Source organism: Pimephales promelas, chromosome 11 (genome assembly GCF_988280905.1).
Source record: "Pimephales promelas chromosome 11, fPimPro1.hap1.1, whole genome shotgun sequence".
Lineage (NCBI taxonomy): Eukaryota > Metazoa > Chordata > Actinopteri > Cypriniformes > Leuciscidae > Pimephales > Pimephales promelas.
The window spans coordinates 9,620,376-9,631,684 of NC_142779.1; the positions used below are offsets into that span (position 1 = coordinate 9,620,376).

The following is an 11,309-nucleotide window of genomic DNA, read 5'->3' on the forward strand; positions in this document are numbered from 1 at the left end:
CACAATATACAAACCAGACCACATTAATGCTGCTCAAAATGCCCACCTTAATGTATGTCACATAATTGGTGTGTGTGTGTGTGGAGCAGGACGTGAACAGGGAGCTGATGAGCCAACAGGAAGCCAACGCTGAGCAGCAGCAACAGCCTGCGGAGATCTTCGATTTCAAGATAAAATTTGCTGAAACCAAAGCCTATGCCAAGGTCAATCCAGAGAACACATATGCAGTATTTTTAACCCTGCTATTCAGAGTCCAATTCACGAATTAATGAATTAGTCAAACTGATTGGTGAATCAGAATCAGAATTGAACACTGAAGTCATTGGTTTGAATTATGAACTGAATTGTCAGATGATTCATTTCTTCACTGAACTTCAAAAATGAGCCATGCGTTTTCTCATATAAAAAATGTATGTCTATTTGTATTTGTAGACCATAGAAATGGAGCTACGTAAAATGGAGGTCACTCAGGCTAACAGACAGGTGTCACTGTTGATTTCCTTCATGCCCGACTCCTTCCTGAAACACGGAGGAGACCATGACTGCATCCTGGCTCTGCTGCTCATCCCACGACTCATCTGCAAGGTGAATGTTCTGAATGTATGTGTGTGTTTTCGATTTCCAGGAAGCGTACAAAGCATTAGCAAATGACTAATGTGTGTCATATCAATAGCTTTTTATATTTTCATAACATGTTATTGCATTGCTGTTGGCGAATAGTAGAGGGGAGTAAGGGGTCAATGGTAGATGTCATAACTGCACCATTCTGCTGTCAAAACACGCATATCGTTTTCATTGTTTTGTTCAAGTTGTCACGTTTATGGCTCAGGTGAGTGACTCAAATGTTAACACCAAAGCTTAACCCAGGTTTTTTCAGACTCCCAAATATGATGTGTGAGGAACACATATATAACTCAATTTAAACTGTACAGATAATATTTTAGACATTTATAATAATAATTTTTCAGTTACATTATTAAATTTGGTACTCATTATAGTACTGTACTGCTATTTATTTAAGGATTTAAAAAAAATCTTTATTTTAGATTTATGTATTTATTTACTCATTTACTTATATATTTTAATTTTTTTAATTAATAATTAATTTTTTTAATATATTTTTTAAAATTTTAATATTATTTTTATTTATTGTTTATTTTTATATATGTAAACATATATAAATATTTATTTTATATATATATTTACATATTTACACATGTTTTGTTTTTTTAACTGAAAAAATATGGCTTAACTTGTTTTCAACATGTGCACTGACCACTAAGCCACAATTCCCATCCAAGATCACTTTTTGCGAGTTTTGGTTGAATGTGTTTGTATGTGTATACGTCGCAGGCAGAGCTGATCAGTAAGCAGGCTCAGGAGAAGTTTGAGTTGACTGAGTCGTGCTCTCAGAGGGCCGGGATGAGAGGAGCCGTCGGAGAACAGCTGAGCTTTGCTGCTGGACTCGTCTATTCTCTCACACTGCTACAGGCAGCACTGCACAAATATGAACAGTAGGTCTACCTGAACTTACACTTTCTGAAGCGTTAACATCCTCAAGACCACATGAAATATGTCAAAAAGTCCCATTATTTTTTTATGGTGCCATTATTTCCTGTTGAAGCAGGAAGTTAGGGTACAGCACCTCAAAAGGCTTGTTGTTTTTTCAAAATGTCTCCCTCTATCTCTCTCATGCAGTGCTCTGAGTCAGTGCAATGTGGACGTGTACAAGCGTGTGGGTTCACTTTACTCTGAGATGAGCGTCCATGAGCGTTCTCTGGATTTCCTCATAGACCTCTTGTACAAAGACCTGCTGGATGAAACTGTCAATGTGGAACCCCTAACCAAAGCTATTAAATACTATCAGGTAGCAAAGCATAATGTCATTTTTTAACATGTGAATAACACACACACACATTTATATATATATATATATATATATATATATATATATACAGTATATATATATGTGTTTGTTTGTTTGATTTTGTGTGTGTGTGTGTGTATATTCGCATATTATATTGCAGTTGATCTCTTTTTTCTGCGTTATTTCGTACATGAATGTTCTAGCTGTTATGTTATGTTATGTGTTGATTTTCATTTCCAACTGAAGCATATCATGATAGCAGCAAAGCATCTCCAATGCCACATTTACAAACCTAAACCTGAAGCCTAAACTTACCTAAGACACTACTATTGTTCACCTGGTGTTTTCTCCAGGAAGTGCTAGTCTATTATCTATTGACATGCATTCTTTTTATTGCAGCAACTTTACAGTATTCATCTCACTGAACAGCCTGAGGACTGTACCGTGCAGCTAGCGGACCACATCAAAGTAAGAACATCACTTATACACACACGCCGGGTCTGTTGCACACATCTATATAACACATCTTCATGTGTGTCTGTAGTTTACCCAGAGTGCCCTGGACTGTATGGCAGTGGAGGTGGGGCGTCTGAGGGCCTTCATGCAAACGGGACAGGATGAGGAAGGGTTTTGTGTGCTGCTGAAGGATCTGGACACTTCCTGTAGTGACATACGACAGTTCTGCAAGAAGATCCGCCGTCGTATGCCAGGCACAGATGCACCGGGCATCCCAGCTGCCCTCAGCTTCGGGCCACAGGTGATCTTACTCATGTACACGATACATTCATTTCTATACATATCTCCGATATCTCAGCCTTCCATTGATGGGGTTTATGTGTGTGTGTGTGTAGGTGTGTGAGACGCTGGCAGAGAGCAGAAGGCAGCTGGCCTGGGTGAATGCTGTGCTCCAGGAAGTGGCAGCAGCAGCCGCTCAGCTCATCGCCCCTCTCAGCGAACACGAGGGACTTCCAGCCCTCAAACTGGAAGACATGGCCTTTAAAGCCGCTGAACAGGTATGTTTGGGTGAATCCTGACATGTCTGGGTCATGTGGGAATGTTATTTAATCTCTTTGGATCTTTTTTTCAGATCTATGGGTCACAGGGCATAAACGCCCAAGAGTGTCTGCGGCAGTCATGCAGTGTTGTCATAGCAACCATGAACAAGATGGCTACCGCTATGCAGGAGGGAGAATATGACTCTGACAGACCACAGAATGGAGTGAGTCCGGGCCCTCGTTTAGTGTGTCCTTCTGCCTGTATGACAATGGCTATGAATGTTTGTTGTGTATCTATCGTGTAGATATCTCCTGCTGAAGTCCGAGCAGCGGCTCTAAGGGCAGAAATCACTGATGCTGAAGGACTCGGCCTCAAACTTGAGGACAGAGAAACTGTCATTAAAGAGCTTAAGAAATCCCTTAAAATAAAGGTAGAAACACTCACACTCAACAAGACATACTATTATTTGCACAAGATAACAAAAATGATGTGAAAATGTTGAGTGAAAACTGGTCTCGTTCATAGGGAGAGGAACTGAGTGAGGCCAGTGTGCGTCTCAGTTTGCTGGAGAAAAAGCTGGACAGTTCGTCTAAAGATGCGGATGAGCGAGTGGAAAAGATTCAGACCATCCTAGACGAGACTCATTCACTGCTGAAAAAGAAAGAGAAGTAAGAGAGGATGGGGGTTCTTGCACATATTTAGGCTGCAGCTTGTCACCCTAACTCCTAATGTGGGTCTCAATGTCCCAGGATAGTGGTAGGGATACTATATTGTAAAAAAGGCAATTAATATGGCTATTATAATCCGTAGGGAGTTTGAGGAGACCATGGATGCTCTCCAGGCTGACATAGACCAACTAGAGGCAGAGAAAGCAGAGCTTAAGCAGAGAATCAACAGCCAATCAAAGATGACCATCGAAGGCCTGAGAGGAAGTCAAGCTTCTGGCATCGCCTCCATTGTGACTTGTGGCATCACTGCTGGTAAGATAAGGGAATCAGTTTAGCTTAAACTAGTTCAAATGTCTTTCTCAAATCTTATTTTTAAACTGTCTAATATGTCTTCCATTGTTTGTATACCTTGTAGAAGAACAAAAAGGTAAATTTGTTGTCAGTATGACATTTAAATATCTCCATTTCTCCACTCATGGTCTTTCTGTTCACTGCATGTGTGCATGCAAGTTAATGTTACTAGATATAATATGTAGTTTTACAAATATTTCATCATGCTTCTATTTCATAATTTGCATGTGCTGTAATTTAGGCGTACTTAGTGCACGTCTCTTGATTACTGTCCTTTATTGCACAGAATGCTTGATTCTGATTGGTCAATTGTGACATTCTGCTCAAATAGTTTTAAAAATGCTAAACTGTTTGATTGACTGATTTCCCACACAGCAGTTTAGTTTCCTTCCTTATAGCTTTCTGTATGGTATTTCATGTCTCCCATAAACTCTGGTCTCTTTCTTCTCATCTAATATTTTTAGTCAATGAAACATTATGACAAAAATAAACTTTTTAGGTAAAGAAAAATCATAATGACTTAATTTGAGTTTATTTTTGTGCTAATGTGCATTATCACTTACATATATGCTTTGTAAGCCTATCTAATATTTAAATTATAATATTTGAAATCTCAAATATTATAATCTTCAATGTGGATTTTATAAAATCCACCTTGAAGATCCTCCCTTTGAGATGTCACTGTTTTATTATAATAGTTTAATAAACACTGGTAATAAACTGTAATATTGTGTAATAGAATTCAAATTTAAAATAACTATTTATTATTTTAGAATATATTTTTAAATATTTTATATTTGAAAATTTATTTTAAAAAGATTTCTTAATAAACGTAATAAACATTTATTCTCTTTATTAGTGTTGAAAACAGTTGTGCTGCTTAATATATTTTTGTGTGATACATTTTTTGAGGATGCTTTGATGAACAGAAAGTTCAAAAGATTTATTTGTAATATAATCTTTTGTAACATTAGACATGTCTTTACTTTCACTTTTTAATTGTAATGAATCACAATGTAATGAGTCCTTGCATTCATTTCTCATAAAAAAATCGTACTGACCCAAATGTTTTAATAGTAGTCTATATAATTTTTTATGTATATTTTAGAGGAATATATCAGTTGTCTCTGTCTTTGTTAAAGTGATAGTTCACCCAAAAATTCTGTCATTATTTACCCACCCTCAAGTTGATGAGTTTCATTGTTCTGTTGAACACAAAAGAAGATATTTTGAAGAATGTTTTGGTGGTAGCCATTGACTTCCATAGTATTTTTCCTACTGTCTTGTAGAACAACATAAGGGTGAGTAAATGATGGCAGAATTTAAATTTTTTTGGGTGAACTAAGCCTTTAACGTGTAATTCAATAGGTGTGTGTGCAGCTGCAGGAGTGCAAGTGATGGATTCTCCCCTGCTGACTCAGCAGATTGAAGCTCAGCGACTCAGCATAAAGCACTTGAAGAACGAGAACAACAGACTGAAGGTCTCTCCTACTTCCCCACAAGCACATTTCCCCAAATGAAGGCATTTAGTCTCACATTTGTTTTTGTGCCTGTGTATGTGTGTGTGGACTGCAGGCAGAAAAGATGCGTGCTCAGCTGGCGTCTCTCACTCCTCTGAACGTGCCAAAGCTGGGCTGGAGAGAGGGCTGCAGGCCGGAGGTGTTGTCTAGCGCCCTCTACCGAAAAACAGACCAACTACTGGACACCCTGCTCCAGATGAGTGCCAATGTGAAAGTGGTGGACATCACAGGGAAATCTCCAGGTTTGTCATAAATAGACTTAACTACACAGATTTCTGTTGTTTTTTACATTAATTATTTAAGCGCGTATGTGTTTTGGTTAACAGTGAGTCCCAGTGCGCAGCTTCTAGAGCAAACTGCAAGACTGCAGTCGCTCAGTGACACCCTCGATAGGCTTAAGGTAAAACAAAAATGCTTCAAAACCATAGACATCATTTGCATGTCTCTTGTATTTACTTAAGCAATGTATTTCTTTGAAGGATGAGGTTGCTGAACATGTAGTGACTCATAGGCCTGGTGCCCAAGCCTCGTCCGATTTTGCCACTTTTCCCTGCACTTCCTTTGTGAAGGTAAGACAGATGCATAAAATGACACTGATCCACATCGTTTTGGTCTGTATAAATCTCTCATTCTTTCTCTTTCCGCTGTCAGGCAAAGGAGGAGAAGAAAGGAGATGCTGTGTTAGTCGGCCGTGTGATGATGCCTTGCGCCCAAGGGCAGGAACAGGTGCATCGTCTGGTACTTTCACAGACACAGTTACAGAGAGTTCATCGCCTTCTCCAGACTTAAAATGAACCGTCGCTTCTTTACAAAATATGAAACTTATTCAGTCAAACTCCCAAACCCCCAAATTTTAAACAACAGATATCCCAGCTAACATGGAACATTCTCAGAACTTTGGTTAATGTTTTTGTCTGAAACGTTTTAGCTGGATGTTTGTCTAAAATTATTAATAGAATGTTTATTCAAAGTTATCTGGTCTTTAAAAATGATCGCACAAAATCGTTATTCAAACATTGTTCATGGAACTTTTTTTTCCTGAAATGTTTTATTTGAACATTTGTATTATGTTTGTAAATGTTATTCTTGTTTCAGAACATTCAGAGAAGATTTAATATTTATTAACTTTCGCATAATGTTTGCAAAATTATAAAGTGGAAACATTCCAGACGTTTTGAATATTCAGGGAATGATCAGAAATAACGCTTTCACAACTTAAAGGGGACGTTAGCAAAATGTTCTTAGAATATTTTGTTTGTTAGCTGGGATTATGGAGAATGCATATATGGCCACAAACCAGTGCTTCATTTGGTGAAGCACACACAAGTCAAGCATCTGCAAAGCTTTGAGTGTGTTTATATCTACCGCACCAAAATTTGTGAAAATGTTACAAAAAGGTTACAGATTTTAAACATGAGACATGCTGAGGATGTTTTATTAACAAGGCATGAAATAGATGATTCAGCATGACCCCCCCAGCATGAATACCTTTCCTGATTTGGATTTCCAATGACCCATGTTTACAAGTATTTAGCTAACAGGATTTCAATTTCAACCATGTATGTGTTTAATTAGTGGTGTTTTCCAAGTGATTAGACTTATGATTTTCAACTGACGTACGATAAAACGGGGAAAAATCCAATAATATAGGGGGAGAGACCAGAGCCACGTGATTCGACCAGTAAACAACCACCAAAACCCCGGTAACCACCTAGCAATTGCATTAACCAATGAAAAGCAACACTCTGGCAACTACCTAAAACAAGCACTGCTTACATTTTCTTCGGAAAAATTAAAAATAGGATAAAAATCTAGTTGACCAATGAATGGTCTGGTCTCATTTGTTTTGTTTGGTGAATTTTCATAGTCGATTTCAATTGGGAAAGCCCATGCAAATTTGCCGGATTCTCCACATTGATCGAGAGAAAGCTGCTTGATTGAAAGTGATTCTGTGTTCACTAATTAATTCAAATTTCACTAATGAAAAGTAGGGTTGGCATTTCTTTTTTTCATAAACAATTTTTTTTGTTATTCTGGTCAAAACACTCTTCACATCGTGATAGCAATCAATAAAAGAAGTGGTCTAAATATAAAAAATGTACATCTTCCGTGGAAGTCTCAGGACCGAAAATGTTCATCCAATCATTGCATTCGGTCAGCGTATGTGTTTCCATACCTTCGTACATTCTGCTCGCGCAGACATCGCACGTAATCAGCGTGTTTCGTAAGGATAAAGACAGTCACAGAGCGCCGCAAACGAACAGCATCCACCTTTTGCCCTTCCTCCTGACCCAAAACAACAAGCTTATGCTGCATTCATGCCATGTCGTAACTGTAATTACAAGATGGCAACCCATTATGACCCAACACTATCAATGCCAAAATTAATCTGCAGCAGTCAGGTGGTAAAAGTCAGAGCTCCTTCGATGCTAATGTTCATTATTATTGTAATGTTATGTGCTTTAAGACATGAGCTAATTTAATGCCATCTAAGGCATGGCTTTGGAGATGCTCTGAAGGGAGGGTGGGATCTAATGCTTTCAAAGCTAGCTTGCTTTTATTAGCCGCTCTGAAATTGCCTACCCTACCTTTAATAATTAGGTTTTTCAGATATAAAGGTGAGTATCAAACATTTCAGATATGTAGTGTATTCAGAACATTCTGAATCGGGAGGCCAAAGATGGACAAATTCCCAGTTTTAGGGCTCTATTTATTCAGCACGTCAAATAATGCAACTTAGAACCGGTACGTTAATCTCTTTATAACACATCAGATGCAGTGATCGCCTGACACAGCCCTCTTAATACTCAGTTATCTAGGTGTCAGAAAGACAGGAAAGAGAGTATGCTTTTTCAAATAAATATTAAGTCAAAGATTTAACAGCTCTGTGTGCTCGACTGTGATGCCTGAATGTGCCATGCCAATGTGCTTCTGTAAAGAAAATACTATTGTCCTTTTGAGTGAATGATCCGATTTAGTGCCAAGCAAGGGCGAGATAAAAACATCAAGTGAATGAAGCTGTGGGCTCAAATAAAAGAGGACATTAGACAACAATATTTATTAACTGTTGTATATTTGCTCCAAGAGCTTGTCAGTATTCAAGTGGTCTTAAGTTAGCAATGGTTTGCTTTGTTACTATTAATTTATTAACCTATTAACTGTATAAAATGAATACTGTTGCTTACAGTATTGTTGAATGTGTTTGCATCTTGTGAATTAATTTAAATAAATTATTATGCCATTAATCACATGTCGTTTGGCTTTATCTTTTTATACAAATATTGCCTCATTAGTATAGCATTAGTCGTGTTCATTGGAAGGGTTCGCTTCATCAGAATTATTCACACACACATTGGATTTGGCCCCTCCTGACACATCATAGCTTTCATAGATAAAGCTAATGTGAATACATAAGACATACAGTATTTGCATTGACGCAATGAAAGAGCTTATTAAAAACTGTTTGCATAAGAACCATAAAAAGGGTGATAGCTAAAACTTTTGAACAAACTGATCTGTTTAACACAGTAAAGAGCAGCACACAACTCTGCATCACTTGGAACTGAAGAATATGTTCTTAACATGGCATCAGATGGGATATATTAATCACAACTAAATTACAAACTACCAGAGTGATTTTGCAACGTATGGATCCCACCACAATATTGGACGGTAATAACACGGCTCCTCACAGCAATGGCACCAGCAGAGAATACCAGATCCAAGAGATCATCAGATGGATCACATTTGCTGTTGGGCTTCCAGGAATCGGCGTCTCTATCTACCTCATGGGCATGCTGGCAAAAACTGGAAAGGCTGCTCCTGTCTACCTCATCAGCCTGCTCGCATCCGACATCTTTAACATCCTTGGACGGCCGAAGGCATCTGCGGATGACACCAAGAATACCAGTTTGCAGAATATGGATATATCCTCCTTGATTTTCTACTTCGGCATTATTTCCAACATTGTGTTCATGGTCTGCGTTGCTCAGGAGCGATATCTGTTGGTAACCTGTCCACAATATAATGCATTCTGCATGAAAATCAAGCAGTCGAGCATGATTTCATTGGCTGTGTGGGCAGCTCCAGCTGCAATACTCTTCCTTGCTTACCAAGGATATTTCGTCTTGTTTTCCATAGCACTTCTTCTCCCACTACCACTCCTAGTGTTTTTCTTTCTGGATTCTTTCAGAGTCATATGGTGTACAAAATGGCGAGCACCTGTGACTGACAGAAACAAGATTCTGGGTATGCAGGTGGCCATCTTGAGTAATTACAGCATGATTTACCTCCCCTTTGTCCTAAATACACTGTTCAAGGCATTGTCTCTAAGCTCCTATGTTTACTACTTGGGACTTGTAGCTGATCTTCTTCTCCATTTTGGCCCACTTGTGGACCCATTCCTCTCAATCCTTCTTACCAATGGAATTGGTGACATTTTGAAAGCCTTTCCCTGCTGTGCGAGGATGAAGACACAGGAGGATGTGGAGATCGTGAATACAGACACTGTAGAAACAGTTTCTGGTACGTTAACTATGCTCTGAGAATAATGTTGGTAAAATTGATAATCCAAATATTTTACTAATAATTTTGATTACATTTTTTATAGCTTAATTAGTTTAAAGGGATTGTTCACTTTGAAATTAATTTTGATAAGTTTTAGATTACCTCAAGGACATCCAAGATGTAGGTGTCTTTGTTTCCACAGCATTTTTAATTTTGATATTTTTTGGTCAAACCGTTGTTGTCTGAACCGAACTGAAGTCTCCAACGTGACGCCGGAAGTGATCGCGTGCGTATGAATGTCACGCATTGTTTACACGGAGATTTCGGAAGTTTTACCTTTTAGATATATCCATTGCGATTTCCCGCATATCTAAATATGTTTAGTGAAAGGTAAAACTTCCGAAATACATACGACGTACATACGCACGTGATCACTTCCGGCGTCACGTTGGGAGACGTTCAGTTCGGTTCAGTTGGACATCTGATTCAGTTCGACGGCTGTTAACAAGAGGTAAAAACTATATAAATACTGTTCGTTTTCTCACACAAACCGCTCTTTTCGTGTCTTAGTCCATCAGTGTGTACTTACATTCACGAGTCATTAAATCATGTTTAATTTGGACTTCTCTGTGCATGCTCTTTGAGGTGGGCTCCATAGACCTGCATTATATGACTGACAGACAACGACGGTTTGACCAAAAAATGTCAAAATTGAAAATGCTGTGGAAACAAAGACACCTACATCTTGGGTGCCCTTGAGGTAAGCTAAAACATATCAAAAATTAATTTCAAAGTGAACCATCCCTTAAAAGGGTTGTCACCCAAAAATGTATATTTTGTCACATTTACTTACTCTAATGTTTCAAACCTTACAAAAGGAGATATTTTGAGAAATGTCTCAATGTTTTTTGTCCATGCAATGATAGTCAATGGTCATACAGAAAGTTATACAGGTTTGAAACAACATGAGGGTGAGTAAATTTTCATTTTTGTTTGATCTATCCTTTTACGATGATTCAATGCCAGAAATATGTTCAATGTTATGCCAAAAATACTGCATAAGAAGACAAGCAAACAGCTAAAATTGTTCAAATTTGCCATTATAATAAACTTCATTGATATTGGTAAGTCTTGAGTTTTGGTAACAGGTTCTCTCATTTGAAAAAATATTCGGCTTGACACAAAGGTTGAAATAATGTTTTATGACACAGATGTGCTACTGAATGCCCTTTAGCTGTAATGTGTAAAATATTGATGATATACAGTAATTTAGTGCACTGTAATCACCTGTTTTGATATTTAAAGAACAGTTCACCCCCAAAAAAGATTGTCCTATATCCTATATACATTTAACAGCATTCTTGTATGTTATCGAGTTGTCAAAATTAACTCTTGTTCGAG

The 11,309-nt window shown here is 38.0% G+C and overlaps 2 protein-coding genes across 5 annotated transcripts in view; both read left to right on the forward strand.

The window, feature by feature from the left end:
• Positions 1–8,647, forward strand: part of dctn1b (dynactin subunit 1b) — a 28,879-nt gene extending 20,232 nt beyond the window's left edge. For 3 of the 4 annotated variants that reach the window (XM_039672407.2, XM_039672404.2, XM_039672406.2), the window contains 17 exons: positions 90–203; positions 433–585; positions 1,354–1,514; positions 1,699–1,867; positions 2,267–2,335; positions 2,412–2,624; positions 2,719–2,880; positions 2,955–3,086; positions 3,168–3,293; positions 3,389–3,531; positions 3,674–3,843; positions 3,947–3,958; positions 5,251–5,363; positions 5,458–5,644; positions 5,729–5,802; positions 5,882–5,971; positions 6,054–8,647. In XM_039672407.2, coding sequence (XP_039528341.2) covers positions 90–203; positions 433–585; positions 1,354–1,514; positions 1,699–1,867; positions 2,267–2,335; positions 2,412–2,624; positions 2,719–2,880; positions 2,955–3,086; positions 3,168–3,293; positions 3,389–3,531; positions 3,674–3,843; positions 3,947–3,958; positions 5,251–5,363; positions 5,458–5,644; positions 5,729–5,802; positions 5,882–5,971; positions 6,054–6,191 — 2,226 coding nt within the window. In that variant the 3' untranslated portion in view covers positions 6,192–8,647. The remainder of the gene's footprint in view (positions 1–89; positions 204–432; positions 586–1,353; positions 1,515–1,698; positions 1,868–2,266; positions 2,336–2,411; positions 2,625–2,718; positions 2,881–2,954; positions 3,087–3,167; positions 3,294–3,388; positions 3,532–3,673; positions 3,844–3,946; positions 3,959–5,250; positions 5,364–5,457; positions 5,645–5,728; positions 5,803–5,881; positions 5,972–6,053) is intronic. The other variant, XM_039672405.2, reaches the window with a different exon arrangement.
• A 245-nt stretch (positions 8,648–8,892) lies between these two features.
• Positions 8,893–9,993, forward strand: LOC120479638 (proteinase-activated receptor 2). Its single transcript, XM_039672319.2, has one exon. It carries the CDS (start codon positions 9,050–9,052, stop codon positions 9,944–9,946), a length of 897 nt encoding a protein of 298 aa, XP_039528253.2. The 5' UTR covers positions 8,893–9,049; the 3' UTR covers positions 9,947–9,993.
• Positions 9,994–11,309: the final 1,316 nt, after the last annotated feature.

Coding starts and splice junctions, on each gene's coding strand:
- LOC120479638 (XM_039672319.2), top strand. CDS start 9,050: ATGGATCCCACCACAATATTGGACGGTAATAACACGGCTCCTCACAGC.